This window comes from Taeniopygia guttata, chromosome 3, assembly GCF_048771995.1.
Source record: "Taeniopygia guttata chromosome 3, bTaeGut7.mat, whole genome shotgun sequence".
Taxonomy (NCBI): Eukaryota; Metazoa; Chordata; class Aves; order Passeriformes; family Estrildidae; genus Taeniopygia; species Taeniopygia guttata.
Window position 1 is genome coordinate 28,024,779 of NC_133027.1, and position 17,000 is coordinate 28,041,778.

Genomic DNA, 17,000 nt, shown 5'->3' on the forward strand with positions numbered 1-17,000 from the left:
TTTCTGTGACAATGTATAGATCCCTAGCTCCTGGTGTTCTCACTAAAACCCCTCAGTGCAGTAGGAAGTCACATCCACTGTTGCTACAAACAGCAGAGCAGAACTGCAAATTGCATGAAGCTGCAGAAGAAAAAACACAAAGACATGTATCCCAAGGCACAGACGTGAGTTGGTGCCATATAAACACCATTTCCCCAAACAGGGAAATGTACAGCAAACATGTGATACTGCACTTGAGCAAAGCCTCCAGAAAAGGCAGAAGAATAATTTTTTATTCAAAAAAAAAAACCCAATAAAAATTATCCACAGTAAAAAGAATTTTTTTAAATGTACTCCAAACCTCCAACAGTTACATATCTGTTTAACAAACAGTTCATTTCAAGTGTGAGTTCAAAAGCAGATTTGACATTACATTAATGTTTTGCTATTTTCTATCAAAGCACAAAAAAACATGCTTACAGGCTGTTGACCCATTTACTTTATCTGGAAATACTCTCTAATGCAGCTGATACTTTTCACACGTCTGGAAATGCCATAGCACCAGGAGTGTGAGACAATAATCTCTATGTTCACTATATGCTAACACTTACCATGTGACTACAAGAATTCTCCAATATACTCATATTTACATTGTGTTGAACAACAGAATACAGCCTTATCCAACACAAGACAGTGGCACTTATAATTCAAATAAACAGATGAGGTCACATATCTGTTACAAAATTTTGTCTGAACAATTACACCACCTTCTGTGGTGAGTTGACCTCGACCAGCTGCCAGCTGCTCACCCTGCTGCTCTGTCTCCCCTCCCTCTCAACATGACAGTGTGGGGAAGCACAATGACAAAACTCCTGGGCCAAGATAAAGATAGGGGGATCACTTACCAATTATCGTCACAGGAATCACATGGGGAAAGTTTATTTGATTTATTGGCAATTAAATAGATTTAGAGGGTAAGAAACAACTGCTCCCTAACCCCCTTTTCTCCAGACTCAACTTTGCTCCATTCCCAACTTCTGTATCTCCCCTACCCAAACAGTGCAGAAGGAGGATGAGGAATACTACTCAGTCTATAAGAGCTCCTCTCTGCTGCTTCTTCCCTGTCACATCTTCCCCCTCGTCCAGTGTGGGATCTCTGTGGGTCCCAGTTCTTTCAGGAAATACCCACCTGCTGCAGCCCCCATGGCAGTGCCTGGGCACCCACACTCTGTACATCTTCTTTCTATAACCTTTGTAGCATTTTGCAAAAATATTAAGTAATCAACTAGTGGTCACAAAATGACAAAGCATCTTTGGATGAAGCTGATCACAGATGTAACAGCAGCATCACTAACTCCATAGAAAAGATCAACAAAGCTAAGACAGAAAAGACCTTTAGAGTATGGGACAGAAGGCAAGTGGTACACAATGGTGAGCAAGCAGATAAAAAAGTTTCCCAGGCACTTTACAGTCTATGAAAAAACAGGTTAATGTGCACTTCAAAGAACAAGCTAATGATAGTGACAATCAAAGTGGTGGAGAGATAAATAAACTGCTCCCACCTTAATTAATAATGCAAAAATATAAATTCCTCACAGAATCCATGTACTTCAGTTAAAGGAAGAGAAATATGTTCCTTCCTATGATAGGTTCCACAAATAAGCTTCTTGCAGATTTTCAGAAAGATGCAGTGGATGTTTCTCTCTCTCTCTCTCTCATAAAGATGAAGTTGACATCTCTCTTTTTCTCTCTCTCTTTCACTACTATCAAGGAGGACTATTTAATAAATGTATGTATGAATTTTACTGAATATTCTCTTTAATGATGTGACTAAATTTGCAGCAACAAATTTTCTTACTGCTGGTATGCAGAACTAGACCTAAAGTGGCTAGTCTTTAAACAAACAACTGTCTGATGTCCTGTTTTGTTCTTCCTTCTCTGCATATGTGAAAACTCTTTATTAAGCATCTACCTGAAATTTATTTAGAAAGCAAGAATTTTTAAAAAAATAAGATTATAGCTATTAAAATTAAATAATAACCTCTTATTAAAATTAAATAATCTCTCTTCTTTCCCTCAGCCCCATGAAAAAGGTTATCCAATGAACTACATGAAACAAAGACCTCCAGTAAACCTGAGATCCTGTGAAAATTTCTGGCCACAGAGACGGACTCAGTATAGCACAAAATACAGATCATGCACCAGAAGCTCAATGTCACATTTTAAAAATTCTTTCCCTCAGAAAATTTAGTATTTTGAATATGTTTTGGAGATAGGTAAATAGTTCTCCCACTTTAGAGTTGTGTGAACTAAGCAAGAAGCTAAGATTAACCAAACTTTTTGAAAGCACATTAAAAATTTGCTGCTGAGATAGGAGCTGGTCACCTAGACCAAGAAGAACTGCTCTCTTCTCAGCCAACAGGTGGAAATTCAGCGTAATCCCACAGCAGCCTGGGGTGCAGGATTTTGCTGCCTGTTTTGCTGTTTGTGGAGATCTGCCTTCTGACTCCTCTGTGGTCATTGATGCTCATGAGATGAATCAGAGCCAAATTGGCTTGTTGAGGAATAGATACATTTTCTTGCCCTTCCCTCTACCACTGCTTTTTGGACATTCATACAAAGACTGGCTGACTACTGGTTTTTATTTTCTACTGATTTTCAATACCTACAGAGCAAATAGCACTTCCTATTGCTCTCAGCTAAGACAAACCTGAAGAGAATTGCCAATTGTTACAAGCACACTGAACCAATTTTATTTCTGTATTGATCTTCCACATACAGAACAACAGGTTTGAGGAAGAGAATTAAAACACTGCTTGCTCTTCACAGTTTTCTTTTGTTGTTTAGGTCTTCAGAACTCTCAAATACAACAGTGTAAACTACCATCTCACAGGAGGAAGGCAACACAGCACCCTCACAAGATATTTGGCTCTATACTCTAATGCTATACTTCCATGTTCTGTGCCAAACCAACAGAAAGTAAACTGCTGTCTGAAAAGTCCTCTGTGTAAATTACTGGGTGACCAGACATAAATGATGAATTTTAGAGAATTTATATACATTAGAAATAAAAAAAAAAAAATACTGAAATGATAAAAATATTTAAAATATATATTATCTTTAATTTTATTATTTTATTATTCCTTCTGTAATCCAGTGACTCCTTTTTATCTTCATGTCAATGATATCTGCACTGTTTCATGCACATTGCCTAGTATCACTTCAGCAGTACTGAAATCCCTTCGTACTGGCAATTTGTGTGAAATAACTGTTATTCCTCCCAAGCAGATCAGAAGGGCCACACATCCCACTTCCTCCCTGGAACAGTGGGAGTACTCAAATATTTTGAAATCTTTGCTTTTTCATCCAGCCTGACTAGGACACAAGAAGATGGAAAAGTGAATCATATGAGATCACTGTCTATGTAGGGAAACCACAGTGAGTGAGCAATCACACCAGCAGTACCTGGAATACAGTGCTTATTCAGCACACAGGAAAAACAAGACTGTGTACGAATCTGCACCATTAACGCAGTATCTCCTTTCATACAGAAAGGGGAGGTTGTGAATAACTTAGCAAATTTTGGAAATTTAGGTTAAATGCAGTTCAGAATTTCCATGATGTAATAAAAAATCTCTAACATATGCTTTATCTTGAACACTGCTGAAAGGCAAATAACATAATTTTCAAAGCAGATGTATCCAGAAAATGGAAATTGTGTTATACAGGCTATTAGAACTTTATTCTTCCTATTTTTCTCGCAGAAACCCAGAGATTCTTTGGATATTGGAATTTCAAAATTATAACACATAGCCAAATCTAAAAATAGAAGATAAAGAAATGTGCATTCATTATGTTTTATAATGTATACTTTGATTCTGGTGAATTCACAGCTTACTTTCTTTAGAAGAACTGATAAATTATGGCATAGAGATTCAGTAAAATCTCATAGAGAAATGACTGCTGTCAACAGCATCCCTCACTAAAAAAGTAATAAATAATTACTGAAGTTGTCAACAGCACATTGAAACTGTTTCCTTAATGTGATTATTAATCTTACAACTTCATTTAGAAAATGAAATTTTCTGGTTATTCTGAAAATTACACTAGCTATTATTTTGTCATGTTTGATAAGAGGGTCTGATAAACAGGAATGTTTTAGAATTTTCTGAATGATACAATACTTTAGTCATGCTTTTGAAGGTTATAGCATGAAAACCTTACAATCTATTCACATATCTAATTACCAACATATCTGTAATATGCTTAACAATGAAATACTAAACATACATTGGAGATTACCATGGTCATTAAATATCTGATTCTGTTTAAAAATGTTAAAATTGATACAACAAGGTTTTTAAGCATTCCTCATTAGTCCTTTTCATTTTACCATTTCTGTAGGAACAAATACAAAGTAAATATACTGCTTGGTTCAAGTGGACTTTTTTAAAATCAATAACTGGAATCAGTGAAATTCAGATTATGAGCATGAAGGGTATTACTGAAGTGTTTGACTTATCCCAGGAAAAAACTGACATAATAAAAACATTGCTCCAACATGAGAATATCAACCTTCATTATTATTTTCAAGTCTCGTCCTTCACATTAGAGAGGGAGAATGGTGGGAGAACATAATAGTTGGGAAGGAATGCACCTTAAACATGGGAAGATTGAAAAAACTTCTCCATTCTACCACTAGTCTATAAAGGCACTCTCACTGGGACAGTCAGTATATAAAATATAAAGCGGAACTCATGTCAAAATGACCACTGACATGACAGAATTTTCTTCAGAACTATGAATTTTTTTGCTCTCCATCACAAAACATTTTTTGTATTTCTTGCAAATTAATGAACTTAAATATTCAAGTCTTTGTGGTGAATGATTGATATTCTGTGTAGCTATGAGCCAGTTATGCCTATCATCATCTTTTAGGATGAGTTAATTCATCCTACAATGGTAAACACAATCCAAATTAAAATACTGTGAAGGTTAGTGCATTTTTTCTGTGTTGCTTGATTTTCCTTTATTATGCTAAGTTGAACTCACTAATAAATACAAATACCCTTCAGCAACATTGGTAATTCAAATGAAATATCTTACAATCTTAAAATATGCTATGGATAGAAAGAACAGCTATCCTTTTTCATATAGGAAATACAGTCATCTGTGGCATCTCTTTTTCTATCAATTAAAAAGTATTGGATACCTTCAGGAATAGAGATTAAATTATGCTCTCTTATTTTTTTCAGGACATGGAAGTGTAAACAGGAATTCATTATGTCAATTTCAAGTTCATGATTGGAGCATCTTTATAAGCTAAAGTCAGCATTTTCCCCCAGACAAAATTTGATTTAACAGAATGCCTGATTTGGCATAAAAATTAAATACATAAGATTACCAATAAAATTTAATTTTTCAAATTCCGTGTTTAACAGTAGATTGGAAGGTGTGCCCTGATAAGAGGACTTTCCAAATAATACTTTCCTGTATTATTTTCTGCGATACTAGAGATATTTACAAAATATATTTCTTTTATCATTATGACTTACAACAAAAAAAACTTGAATTTTAAGTAGGTTTGAAGCTGAAGTAATTGCAACAAAAAAAAAAAGGGGTTATCAGTGGATTAAAATATTGTGAGAAACAAAGAAAGAGTATTTTGCAAGCAAATTTTTCTACTTTTTCAGCATATTTACCATTTAACTCTGACCACTCAGGGAGGTAACCTAAAGACAAACTGTCAGTTTTCAGCTGAGTGTCAAAAATTGCTAATGAGCAATAAATATCTGAGTACTACATTAATTTTTAAATTTTGCCATAAAGCCATGTACTTATACAGATAAACTCCTTTAGATTAATACCTTACTTGAAAGTAGGAGAGGTTAGATAGAGTAAATATAACTCATCAGAATTTTCCTTAAATAATGTAAGTAATCCATGGCCTCATATTTTTTCAAAGCTTTATCTTTGAAATATGGTAAATATACATTGCTTTTCCTTGTTTCTTCTATGGTTCCAGGTAGGTCATAGCACTCCAGCTGTGATTCAGAGCCCAGTTCAATATGGAGCTCTGGATGCCTGATGCTACCCTGTATTACTGAAGTGTTAATAGAGTTCACACAGCTTTGAAAAAGACTGAAGAAAACCCACACCTAGCAAGAGAACTTCAAACTTTCTTTAATGCATTGATTTTGGTTAGTAGTTTTAGGTTTTGGAATATACATCCTTGTAGGAACTCAAATGACATTTAATCCAACTCTGTAATTTGTCCATAAGAAAACACAGCAGATATCACTTATTTTGTGACATAGCCTTTTTATCTGAGATAAATGTATAATGACACACTATGAATCGAAAGATAAAAATATTATGACATCATATACTGAGAACTGGTCTGTGGTGAGCCACTTTGTAATAAACCTTTCAAAACCAGCTAATGATTTTTTGTGTACCTCCTTACAGACAGAGTATGAGGCACAAAAACAAGCCCTTGACTTATAAACATGATTTAGCAACAACCATAGCATTAATGTGTTATCAACCTAACCCCCATACTGAATACAAAACACAGCACTATACCAGGTACTGAGAAGAAAACTCTACCCCCTGATGAAACCAGGACAGCTGGCTTGAGTAGGAATGTTGGAAGGACCTCCAGAGGTCCTTTCCAGCCTAAAGAATCACTTGATTCTGTTCTTCAGTGTTCTTGGGTCATTCCTGTAAGGTCAGTTAATGAAAGAAAATCAGCATAAACCAGGAGCATGAAGGGTACAGGAATTCAAACATCTGTTCTTCAAGTCAGTAGCTAATGAGCTTGAACAGCCATAGCAGTTGGTTTGTTGGCTTTGACAGATCCCTGATGAAATATTGCATACTGCTGATGAATGAAGGCAAAAAAAAAAAGTTTCAGAAAGTGGCTTATGTTTCTAAACATACTGAATGTTCTGTCCATACACAAAAGCTTAATTTGAAACAAACACAAAAGGTAACCTTTTCTTTATTCTTTATGAGAATCCATTTTCTTGAGTTATTCTAGATAATATGCCACATGGAATTATTTAACCAGCTGATTCCAATGTTCCAAATTTTTGTTTTAAATTTTAATTTCATATACAAGAATTTGTATTAATTAGTTTGATTTAATGCATCTCTTATGGGACTATTTTTAAGACTGAATAGATGTAGAAATTACTTGTGTAAAACTGTAACAGCGTGATTAATGAAATTTGGATTAAGGCTTTCAGAGAACAAACAATACATATGTTTACAGGGCAAAAGCATTCCTACCTTATAGTGGCAAATATGATGATTTTAATGACATTTTCAATTTCTATAGAAAATGTAGTAAACTTAAATTCATGCAGTTGTATATATGTGCTTCTAGAAGTAATAATGAATTTTCTTCAAAATTTATTAAGTGTAATTAATATCCTACAGCATTTCCAGTTCTGTACAACAAAACATGGGTACAATTCATCTACATGCTGACTTAAAATTCAAAATTAAGATATAGACTATATAAAATATTCCTTTTTAAAACCATATCTAAATGTTTTTTCCTTAACAATTGTATAAATTCATATAATAAAATAAAAATTCCTAAATCTATCCCAGACTACTTTCACTGTTAGTCTTCAAATAATTTTCAAAAGATGAGGTGTGATAGGATGACAATAATATTGCATGTAGCTGTCATTTACCAAATCACCTTTCCATTTCTCATTCATCACATAATTGATTATGCTGGAAATCAGGATGGCATATATGAAACCTAGGCTACACCATGTACTTGTTGAGGTACAAAACCTGCTGCTCAGATGTTTTCAAATAATCAAAGAAATATCCTATATTTCTAGGTAATTGGTAGTGTTGGAAGCATTAGCAAGACATCAGATGATTAAGTTTGTGGGTTTTTTTGTTTCCTGATTTAATTTAATTTTAAGTAATATTTTCACACTATGCAGGATACCCAACACCTGTAAATAACAATAAAAAGATGTACTAGTATGAAAAAATATATATCTCTGAAATAATGGAATTAAATAGGTAAACACCAGGACTAAAAATGAGATAACATATTCTATGGATTGTGATTTACATATTTTTTTAGAAACACATTTTCAGAATGCACTTGCATCAAAAAAATTGTAGAATAATTCAAGCAATGATTTTCTTCTTCTGTGGAAAGGGAGGATGTAGAAGTGTAGGTAAAGTCATGGACACTGATAATATAATCATGTAACTAGTACTTAGTATATTACACCTGGCCAAAGTTTCCATGTGGAGATACAAAAACATGCTGAGGACTTTCACAGCTCAGAATGTGCCGTCTGCTTTTGAAGCTGGAAGACCAAATAATAAACTTCAGCAGCTTCTGTACCACTGCATAGTCTAGGTGAGAGTTGGCCAAATTAGCTAGATAATGTATTTAACAAATAAACTCTTTTAAGGACAGCTAAAGGTGCCTTTCTCAGCCATGAGTAAATGCTCACATCCATACTACTGATTAAAGTGTGACAGAAAACTGGAAACAACTACTTTCAATATGTTCACTTGGAAGATACATGAAATGTAAATGTACATAATACCATGATATAGTTTTGTGGTGATGAGCACTATGTCCATTAAATTCCAGAGAAAAATTCTGAAAGTTCTGCAGGTAAATAAGACGGAAGAGTAATGTTGTCACATACAGGGAAGATTTTAATTAATGCTGGCTTGGAATGTCCTAAATGGAAAATGACCCTCTGTATCACATCACTGTGCAGAACAAACAAAAATATCGTTTGGAGACAAAAATCTAAGATGTCTAAAAAAATCAGTACTCATATTCTAAATGTGACAACCCACCTTACTATCTAGATAAATCAAAATCCTGATGACCTGAGTATTTCAATCTCTTTGCTAAATTCACCTTCCTTCAACCACTGAATTGTAGAGACATCATTTGCCCCCATGACAGTAATATCACTGTAACCACAAAGCAAATTTTACATCAGGCAAATGCATTTCAGAACCTACTCATGGAATGAAATGTGTTTGGATTAATGTTCTTTGAATAACTTTAAAGAACAAATCCATAAAACCAATCCAAACTACATTTAAAGTATGTACTCAAAGCTTTAACTGAAAAAAACAATACTTTCTCAATTATGAAATCACAAAAAACTACACCCAAATGAATGCACATTTTCAAACCAGTAATCAAATCATCCTAAAATAAACAGAAATAGAAACACAAATTAAACTGCATTGAAACAGGTTTCTATTTTCTTTATGCAAGGCAAAAAAGTAAGCAATCAGAGCTTTATTGACTTTCTTCTATAAAGCTGCCATTTCACAAGTATCATAAAGACAACGACTGAACATTTAAAACTCATTTAATCTTCATATGGTTTGAGAAAATGGCCATATCTAAGGAAACTAATCATACAGTTAAAAGAAAGCAATAGCTCTAAACTATGGGAATGTATTAGTTTCTTGCACATCTGGATTAAAAAGAATAAGTTCAAAAAGGAGAAAGTCTGTTAGTCTGTTTCTATAGATGTTATTGAATGTGTTAGTTGTGGTGTTTAACCACTGCAGTCGTAGTTGCATCCAAAACCGGAAAAATTGTCAAATATGATCTTCCAAACTAATTCAAAGTCAAATGTAGCAAATGTATGTTCCCCTGTTGGATAGCTTTGGAACAGTAACAAAAAATGGTCATGTATTCTTCTATTTGACACTTTTCCTGTATTACAGGAAAAAAAAAACAACCAACCAACCACAGTTTTGCAGGTAAAGCGTACAGATAGAATTATCTATCTCCAACAGCCTCTGAGAACACAAATCAACAGTTTGTCATGGATTCATATTTTATATCTTATGATACAAGAGCTTGGGAGGCTACAACTGCCTTGTCAAGTTTGCTTTTTCCTTTGACAGAGGTTAAGGATGACTGCTGAAGGATTACAATTTTATTGCTGCTTGGTGAAGGATATACTGCTCTCTCTACATTTTAGAAGGGCTCACAAGAATAATCACAAGTCATTTTGAAGGCCAAGCCCATAAACTCAAATTCATGTAAATCCCTGCTAGTCACAGTTTACAATCACACCTTGCAAGTTATTTAGTATGACACCGTTTCAAAGATAGCAGTATAAAATTCTAGTAAACAAAGGAAATGTGTAAATTGAACTGACAGTATTTTTTAGTGTAACAAGAAGAAGAATGAGGCCATAAATACAGAGGTGTTAATATTAAGGTAGAAAAAGAAGGAAATAAATGTTTCAGTGTAAACTTGAACTCTATACCTAGAACCAATTTTTAATTGCCATTTAGCTGCATTTGTTGCTAAGATATTATTAGGCTTAGAAATCTGTACAGCATTTCAATGGCTTAAATGTATGAAGCAAAGACAATGCTACCACAACTGATGTCTCTAGTGCAGACAATTATCTGACCAATGTCTTACACAAGAGAAATCTCTGGGATGAAAAAAACAAACTTAGAATCGTTTATTAGTATTGAGCTGTATAAATCTATCAAGTATATTCTGAGAAAAAAACCCCTCTTCATCTGCTAGTTATAAAGGAGGGGAAGTGACATAATTTTCTTTGTAAATTTTATACACTTTTACAATCTGTACAAAATTCAAAAAATAAATACACTGCCAACTAATAAGATTTGAATGTATGCTATGTGACTTTGCTCCATTAATACTAGATGTTAATGCTAAGCATAAAAGGAAAAAATCCCTGTTTTAAATGTAGAAAAAAATAATGCGGAGATCCATAGCTGACAAGAAATAGAATATAGAAACAAAACAGTTTCAAAACAGCTCCTATTAGCTTTCTGTATATTGAAAAGAGGATTTATATTCTAACAAGTTTGTTTCTAAAAGAAGTGGTAAAACTTATGGGTTAAGCATACAATCTAACAAAATACACTGAACATTCTCTTCTCCCCATATCAATCTATTCTATATAATGAGATCAACAAACCTCTGTCATTTCAGAATTTATCAACATTTATATCACAGAGAAACAGCTCAGAAGAAAAACACAAAAATATTCAGATTTTGCTTTGATTTTCCGTTTTGGATAGTAAAAGGCAATTTTGAGAAGTCTGACATGAATGTTTCATGATAACTTTTGCAGCAGTCTCCTTCACATACCGTCCTCTAACAGCAAAAATAGCCCCACCTAAGTCTTCCTTTAATTTAATAATTTGTGCATTACATTCCCTCACATCACAAATGTTTACAGTTCAGGTGCAGCAATTAATACTTAATAACACTTAAACTATGTAAAAAATTACAATATCTTAATCCCTGTAATTTGATATTTTATATGGGCCAGAATTATTTCTAAACATTTCTGAAGTAAAGATTGACTACTTTACCATTATTTAACCTTACTAATATAAATATAACAAAAAACCCTATATTATTTCTGTTTTAGTTCATACCTAGCTTGCACATATGAAATTACATGACTTGAAAAGAGTTAATTCATTACCAAAGCATGATACCAATACCCATCTCAAAATGATAAATGAATCATTTTGAGAACTATCATTTGTACAAGATGAAAAATGACAGTAGTGATTAGCCACTCTTGTATAACTCTGATAGTACAGTGAAAAATGTAGACATGACAACTTTTAGAATCATAATTGTTTGGCTAAGGCTTTTGAAATCACTAAGTCCACCCTGTAATGCAAGATGTTGTTAGCATGCCCATTTTTAATTTATCTCAAACAATAGATTAGTCTTTAGCACTAAAATGTGATGAAAAATCTAATTTATTCTGCATGTTAATTAATAAGCATAAAATATGAGACCCCCATTTTTAATTTCAAAAATTAGATTTAAACGGTTTTGGTTCTCCAACTGACCTAATCTGTATCTGTAAACGTATCTGGACTTTGAAGATTTTGAATTATTTATAAGTCATCCAAAGGACTGAACTAATCTGTGTGAACTAAAACATATTTTCAATCAAGGAGACTACATCATGAAAAAGGTTTCCAAATTTGCTTTCCAAATTGACTTGCCTTTTTATTGTCAAAAAAAAAAAAAAAAAAAAAAAGAAAAAAAAAATGTGAAATCACATTTTATTGCTCAATATAGATGACTAAAACTTTATTGTAACCCAGTGGTAAGTTCTTACCTTATTGTGATAGGGACGAGCGTACCCGTGCTGACAGATTGGTTCAGGGATACAGTCAGAATGTTCTGAGAGCTTCCACAGCCTAATCGAACTGTTGGTCTTCCCTCCACAAGATACAAGTGAAGAAACTGCTCTCCAAAATTTCTTTCACCAGCTTTGAAAACAAAAATGGAGATAGTCACACTTTTGAAAGTGTAGGACCTCACAGAACGATATCACATGACTGGAATGCCATCATCAGACACAATGCCTATGTGACCTTGAGGACTCTTCTGTCTGTATAAAGGACTCTTCTTGAGTGACTGTGAGAAAAAAAAAAACAGACTGTAAATCTCTGTATTTAGCTGATAACAATTAAAAGTAAAAGAAAATAACTAAAAGCCAAAATTTACTTAATACCACTGCATTGGCTTCGATCTTACAGACATCTTACATTAATTGAACTTCTCTCTATATCCAGTACCATTAAGACAACAAAAGTGACAATAAAAAACAAAAATACCAGTCATTCAACTTTTCAAATGAGTTATAGAAAACAAAAATTATAAGAGGACAGCTGTTATAATAGATTTAATGATTATGAAAAATTCACTTTTCCCAAGAAATGATGTATTTCAGACTTGAAGAGTAGAAAAATTATTTATAAAACATCAAACATACTGTTACTTGCACTCTTACAAATATGAATAAAAATATGTTTAAGTTCACTTCCATTAAATAGTATATTATACATTGCAAAAATGACATAAAAATATTTATATTTAAGTGATGTCTGATGCATGGCTCTTCTACAAAAAAAGGACTGACACCTACAGTTTCAAATGCCATTGGGTGAATTTGCCATTTGAATTTAACTGTATTTACTTTTTGTAAAAGGCAAGACAGTTCCTGTTTGCAATTTTTATTCACCTTTAAGACAAACAGTTAAAATGTTAATATTTTTTCACTGTATTTTACTATGTTTAACTGAAGTAAAAAAGACTCACTAACTGGGCCATGAAAATGAAAATATACCGCATGTATTGTTTGATGTACTACTGCCTATGGAGACCCTGCTGGCATGGGTATTAGACAGGTAGAAATCTCATGCTAGCATTTGGGGAACCCTCAGTTGTGGAGCGCCTGGGTTTGGGTCTGAGCCTTGAGTGAGTCTGCCCATGAACCAAGAGCAGGAGTGGGTCAGAAGGGCTGGGATCTGGGCTGGTTAGGAGCTGCTGGGGAGGAGCTCCCAGGCCTGGAGCTGCTGCAGGGGGGCAGAGGTCAGAGCATCCTTTATTATTTTTATTCAGAAAGGTAAAAAGAATGAGGGCATTATTGGGATTTAGAAAACATACTAATTTGTAAAAACAAGATAATCAACTTTATTTTGGAGGACAAAAATCACAAGAAATTATCTTTCAGGTCAGAGACAAAAGTGCTTGCTACTGCCTGATCATTTCCTTTTGTATAGTTCCTAGCAGAAACAGTTCACAATGTAAACTCCCTCCTTTAGAGCAGCTTTCTAGCCAACATTGCATTTTTTCAGCCTGTTACAAATCCTGATGACCTACTGAAGTCTTTTATACTTAGACATATTTTGTATTCTGAATACCTAATTAACTGCAAAGCTATTTTAATTTGACTGGATTTCATGCCTTTGGCTTTTACAATTTCCTTCTACAATAGTCTGAAAATTCTCTTTCAAAATATACTGCACTATTGCACTGATTTTTTAACCATCATATGACTGATATATACACATAATGTGCTATTTGTTTCCTAGTCTTCTCCCCTCCCTGCACATGCCATTCCTGGCATTTCCAATTTTTACCAGTAAGTAGATCTTTAAGTCACATTGATTCAGAGAGAATGAAGTGGATGCATATGTGCATGTATATAATGTGTCTTGAAAAAGTGAAGTTACAGATGAACAGCTTGTTTCCCTTCTCCCAGTGACTTTGCCTGTCTATTCACATTGCCCACTAGTAAAAACTGGGAAGAAGGTCCTCATTATTACCAGTAAAGTAAAAAATCTGGGACAGCTCTCTCAAAGGCAGCATTACTTCTTGAAACTTCAGTGAGTGTTGCTGCTTGAACTTCAGTCTAGGGAGCACTTTTAAGTCACACTTACAGGTGACTAACAGTATTTTTCACATTATTTGCTAGGTGGTATGATATCCTTTGAAAGGACAGCCCTTTAAATCTTTCTACAGTGAACATGAGGAGTTGGAGAATTTTGTTCTGGCACAATGAAAGAGCATATGCCACCTAGTGCATATGATGGAAGTTACCTTCATAGGAAAAGCTCCAGTTATAAGCAAAACAGACAGGTTCTGGGAAGAGACAGAGATCAGGAAATATCTGAGTTAAAAACCTTGTTGGATATTAGGGGTAAATCATCTTGACCTTACTAGAGATTATGTGAGGGGTTCTGGCTAAAGAATCTTAACAATCATCCTTTCACAGAAAACTATTAGCTGAAAGGTTATTTTTGTACATCAGTATGACAACAAGCAAATGGCCATTGAGCTTAAATGATTGCCTATCTAAAATGTGAAGTCCCATTAAAATATGGGATAAGCTTTATTAAGAAAGTGTCATGGTTTGACACGGGAAGAGAATTTTTTAGAAGGAAGAGGTTCATCCAGTCAGGGGTCAGGTTTAGATACTGACACTTGGGGTGACCAATTGAAGGTGGACACGCCTCTGAGAACACAGAGGGGTTAAAAGTGGAATTCCCAGGAGGACTCGTCCTTCTTTGGTTCCGGTCACCGCATGGGACGGACCTCTCCCCTGCCCAGCCCGGGCTGGGTGGGGGAGGGGAGCCATGCGGCCTGCAGAGGTAGGCCAGGAGGTAAAGGATCGGAACCGGCTGGGTCAGCTCCTGCAGATGGAAGGGTGGAGAAATCTGGGATGTCTCCGTTTCCCCCCCCAGAGTCTCTCTCTCTCCCAAGAGAGAAAAAAAGAGACTCGGTGGTTTTATCGGCAGTTCGCCGCAGGGAAGGAGAAGAGCGGGGGGGCCGCAAGGTGCCCAGCCGGGCTGTGGGAGCTGGAGCCTGGGCAGCGAGCCATCCTTGGGAGTTGGGACTTTTAACCCTTCCTGAGAAATGAAGGCTTTATGAAATATTACTCCTCCTGAATTTGAAGAAAAGAGAGACAGCTTGAAACCTCAGATGTTTAGAGAAGAAGGTTGGGGGCAGATGATAGAGTGGCTTTTTGGCTGGACTCTGCTTGTTTACCATAGACTGAACCACTCTTTCTTTCAAGAGGGACTACATTTTAGGGGGATGCATTGGTGAACCAAGAGACCTTCTGCAGCAACTACCAGTTTTGGAGTGGACAGAGAGAGAGCTGAGGAGGGTGTGAGGATGCCCTCCATCTTCAGGAAGAAGAGAAGGCGATCTCTGTCTTTTGGACCCTCGGCCCCAGGGGAAAATGGGGGGGACTCTAGTCCCAAATTGTGATACTGGACTGTTGTTCCTGGTGGTCCTTGGCAAAGCATCCTTAAAGGGGCCCTATAAGCAGTCTCTGTCCATGCCCGGTGGTGAGAGCACTGGGACATGGAGAGGAGAGTGTCACATTGGCCGGTCTGGGCGGTGCCACGTGTGACATTGGAAACACAAAAGGTGGCAGTTGTGTTTCCTGGGGGTCTATGGTTGCAAGGGGGACTCCTCTCTTCCCCGATGGACTTAGTATTGATTATATTGAAGGGTGAAAACTTGATTAAGGATCCAAATGGGTCTCGCTGGGGTTTGGTGGAGTTGGGTGGAGGGAGGAGAAATGTTTTGGAAGGTTTTCATTTCGAATTTTGTGGTTTTTTTTTTTTTCTTTCCTTTCTTTTCCTTTTATAGTAGTAGTAGTAGTAGTGTAATAAAGTTTTTTCCTTTGTTATTAAGTTTGGCCTGCTTTGCTCTGTCCTTGATCACATTTCACAGCATTTGATTGGTAAATTGTATTTTCATGGGGCGCTGGCATTGTGCCAGCGTCAAACCATGACAGAAAGAAAATAAATTTTGACACATAGGAAGGACACTGTGAAATGCTCTATTTGAAAATGCCAGCTGAAATAAGAGACAAAGAGACTACAACTGAAATGTCCGAACAGCCTCTATTTAGTTTCTATAGGGTATGGGGAACAGAGCTTCTGAGAGCAAAGGAAATAATTTATGAGCCCAGCTTATGAAAAGGGAGGCGTTGTCCTTAAGGAATGCTATAAACATAGGCTGTGATATCTGAAATCCAATTGTCAGACGTTATAGGCTACCATATATAGCAGATGCTAAAAAATCTACCCTTGAAGGTATTGTGAGCAGCATTATGCTGACTCTCTTAAAAGTGAAAATGATGGAGTAAAACTTTACAACTATATCAGGTTTTTATGATCACTAGCAATTTATTTTGCTTTGTCGCTAAATATCATGATTTGCTTTGACATGTTGATGAAATTTAATCATGCAAACAAATATAATAATTAAGGAGTAGAATAGAAATTTTATGAATGCATTCTGTAGTCAACAAATAAATCTTCTCAAATGATTGATAATCTTTATTGGCACAAATGAAATTGTCACATTCTATCAACAATTTAGACATAAGGTAAGTGCAAAAATTCCAGACAGTTTTAGTCCATTTACTGCTAAAATTCAGATTTTTCTTGAAAACATACAGAAATAATTATGGAAAACATCATTATTAAGAATGGAAATACATTTTACTTTTATTTAAGACAGACGTATGTATAGTAATTTTCTATAAATCACACATAGGCTTCTATGACATCCTATCTCTTTACCCATTTTTTTAACAGAAAACCTTTTTTTGGAAGCCTGTACAAGTCCTTAGTACTGGTTAATTTTAAGCAACCATTGATAAAATTCTTGC

General features: G+C 35.1%; 1 protein-coding gene across 1 annotated transcript in view; it reads right to left on the reverse strand.

The window, feature by feature from the left end:
* EYS (eyes shut homolog) overlaps positions 1-17,000 on the reverse strand; it is a 765,693-nt gene that overhangs the window by 126,888 nt on the left and 621,805 nt on the right. The window contains exon 40 of the mRNA XM_072926499.1: positions 12,141-12,294. Within this exon, the coding sequence (XP_072782600.1) occupies positions 12,141-12,294 (154 nt within the window). The remainder of the gene's footprint in view (positions 1-12,140; positions 12,295-17,000) is intronic.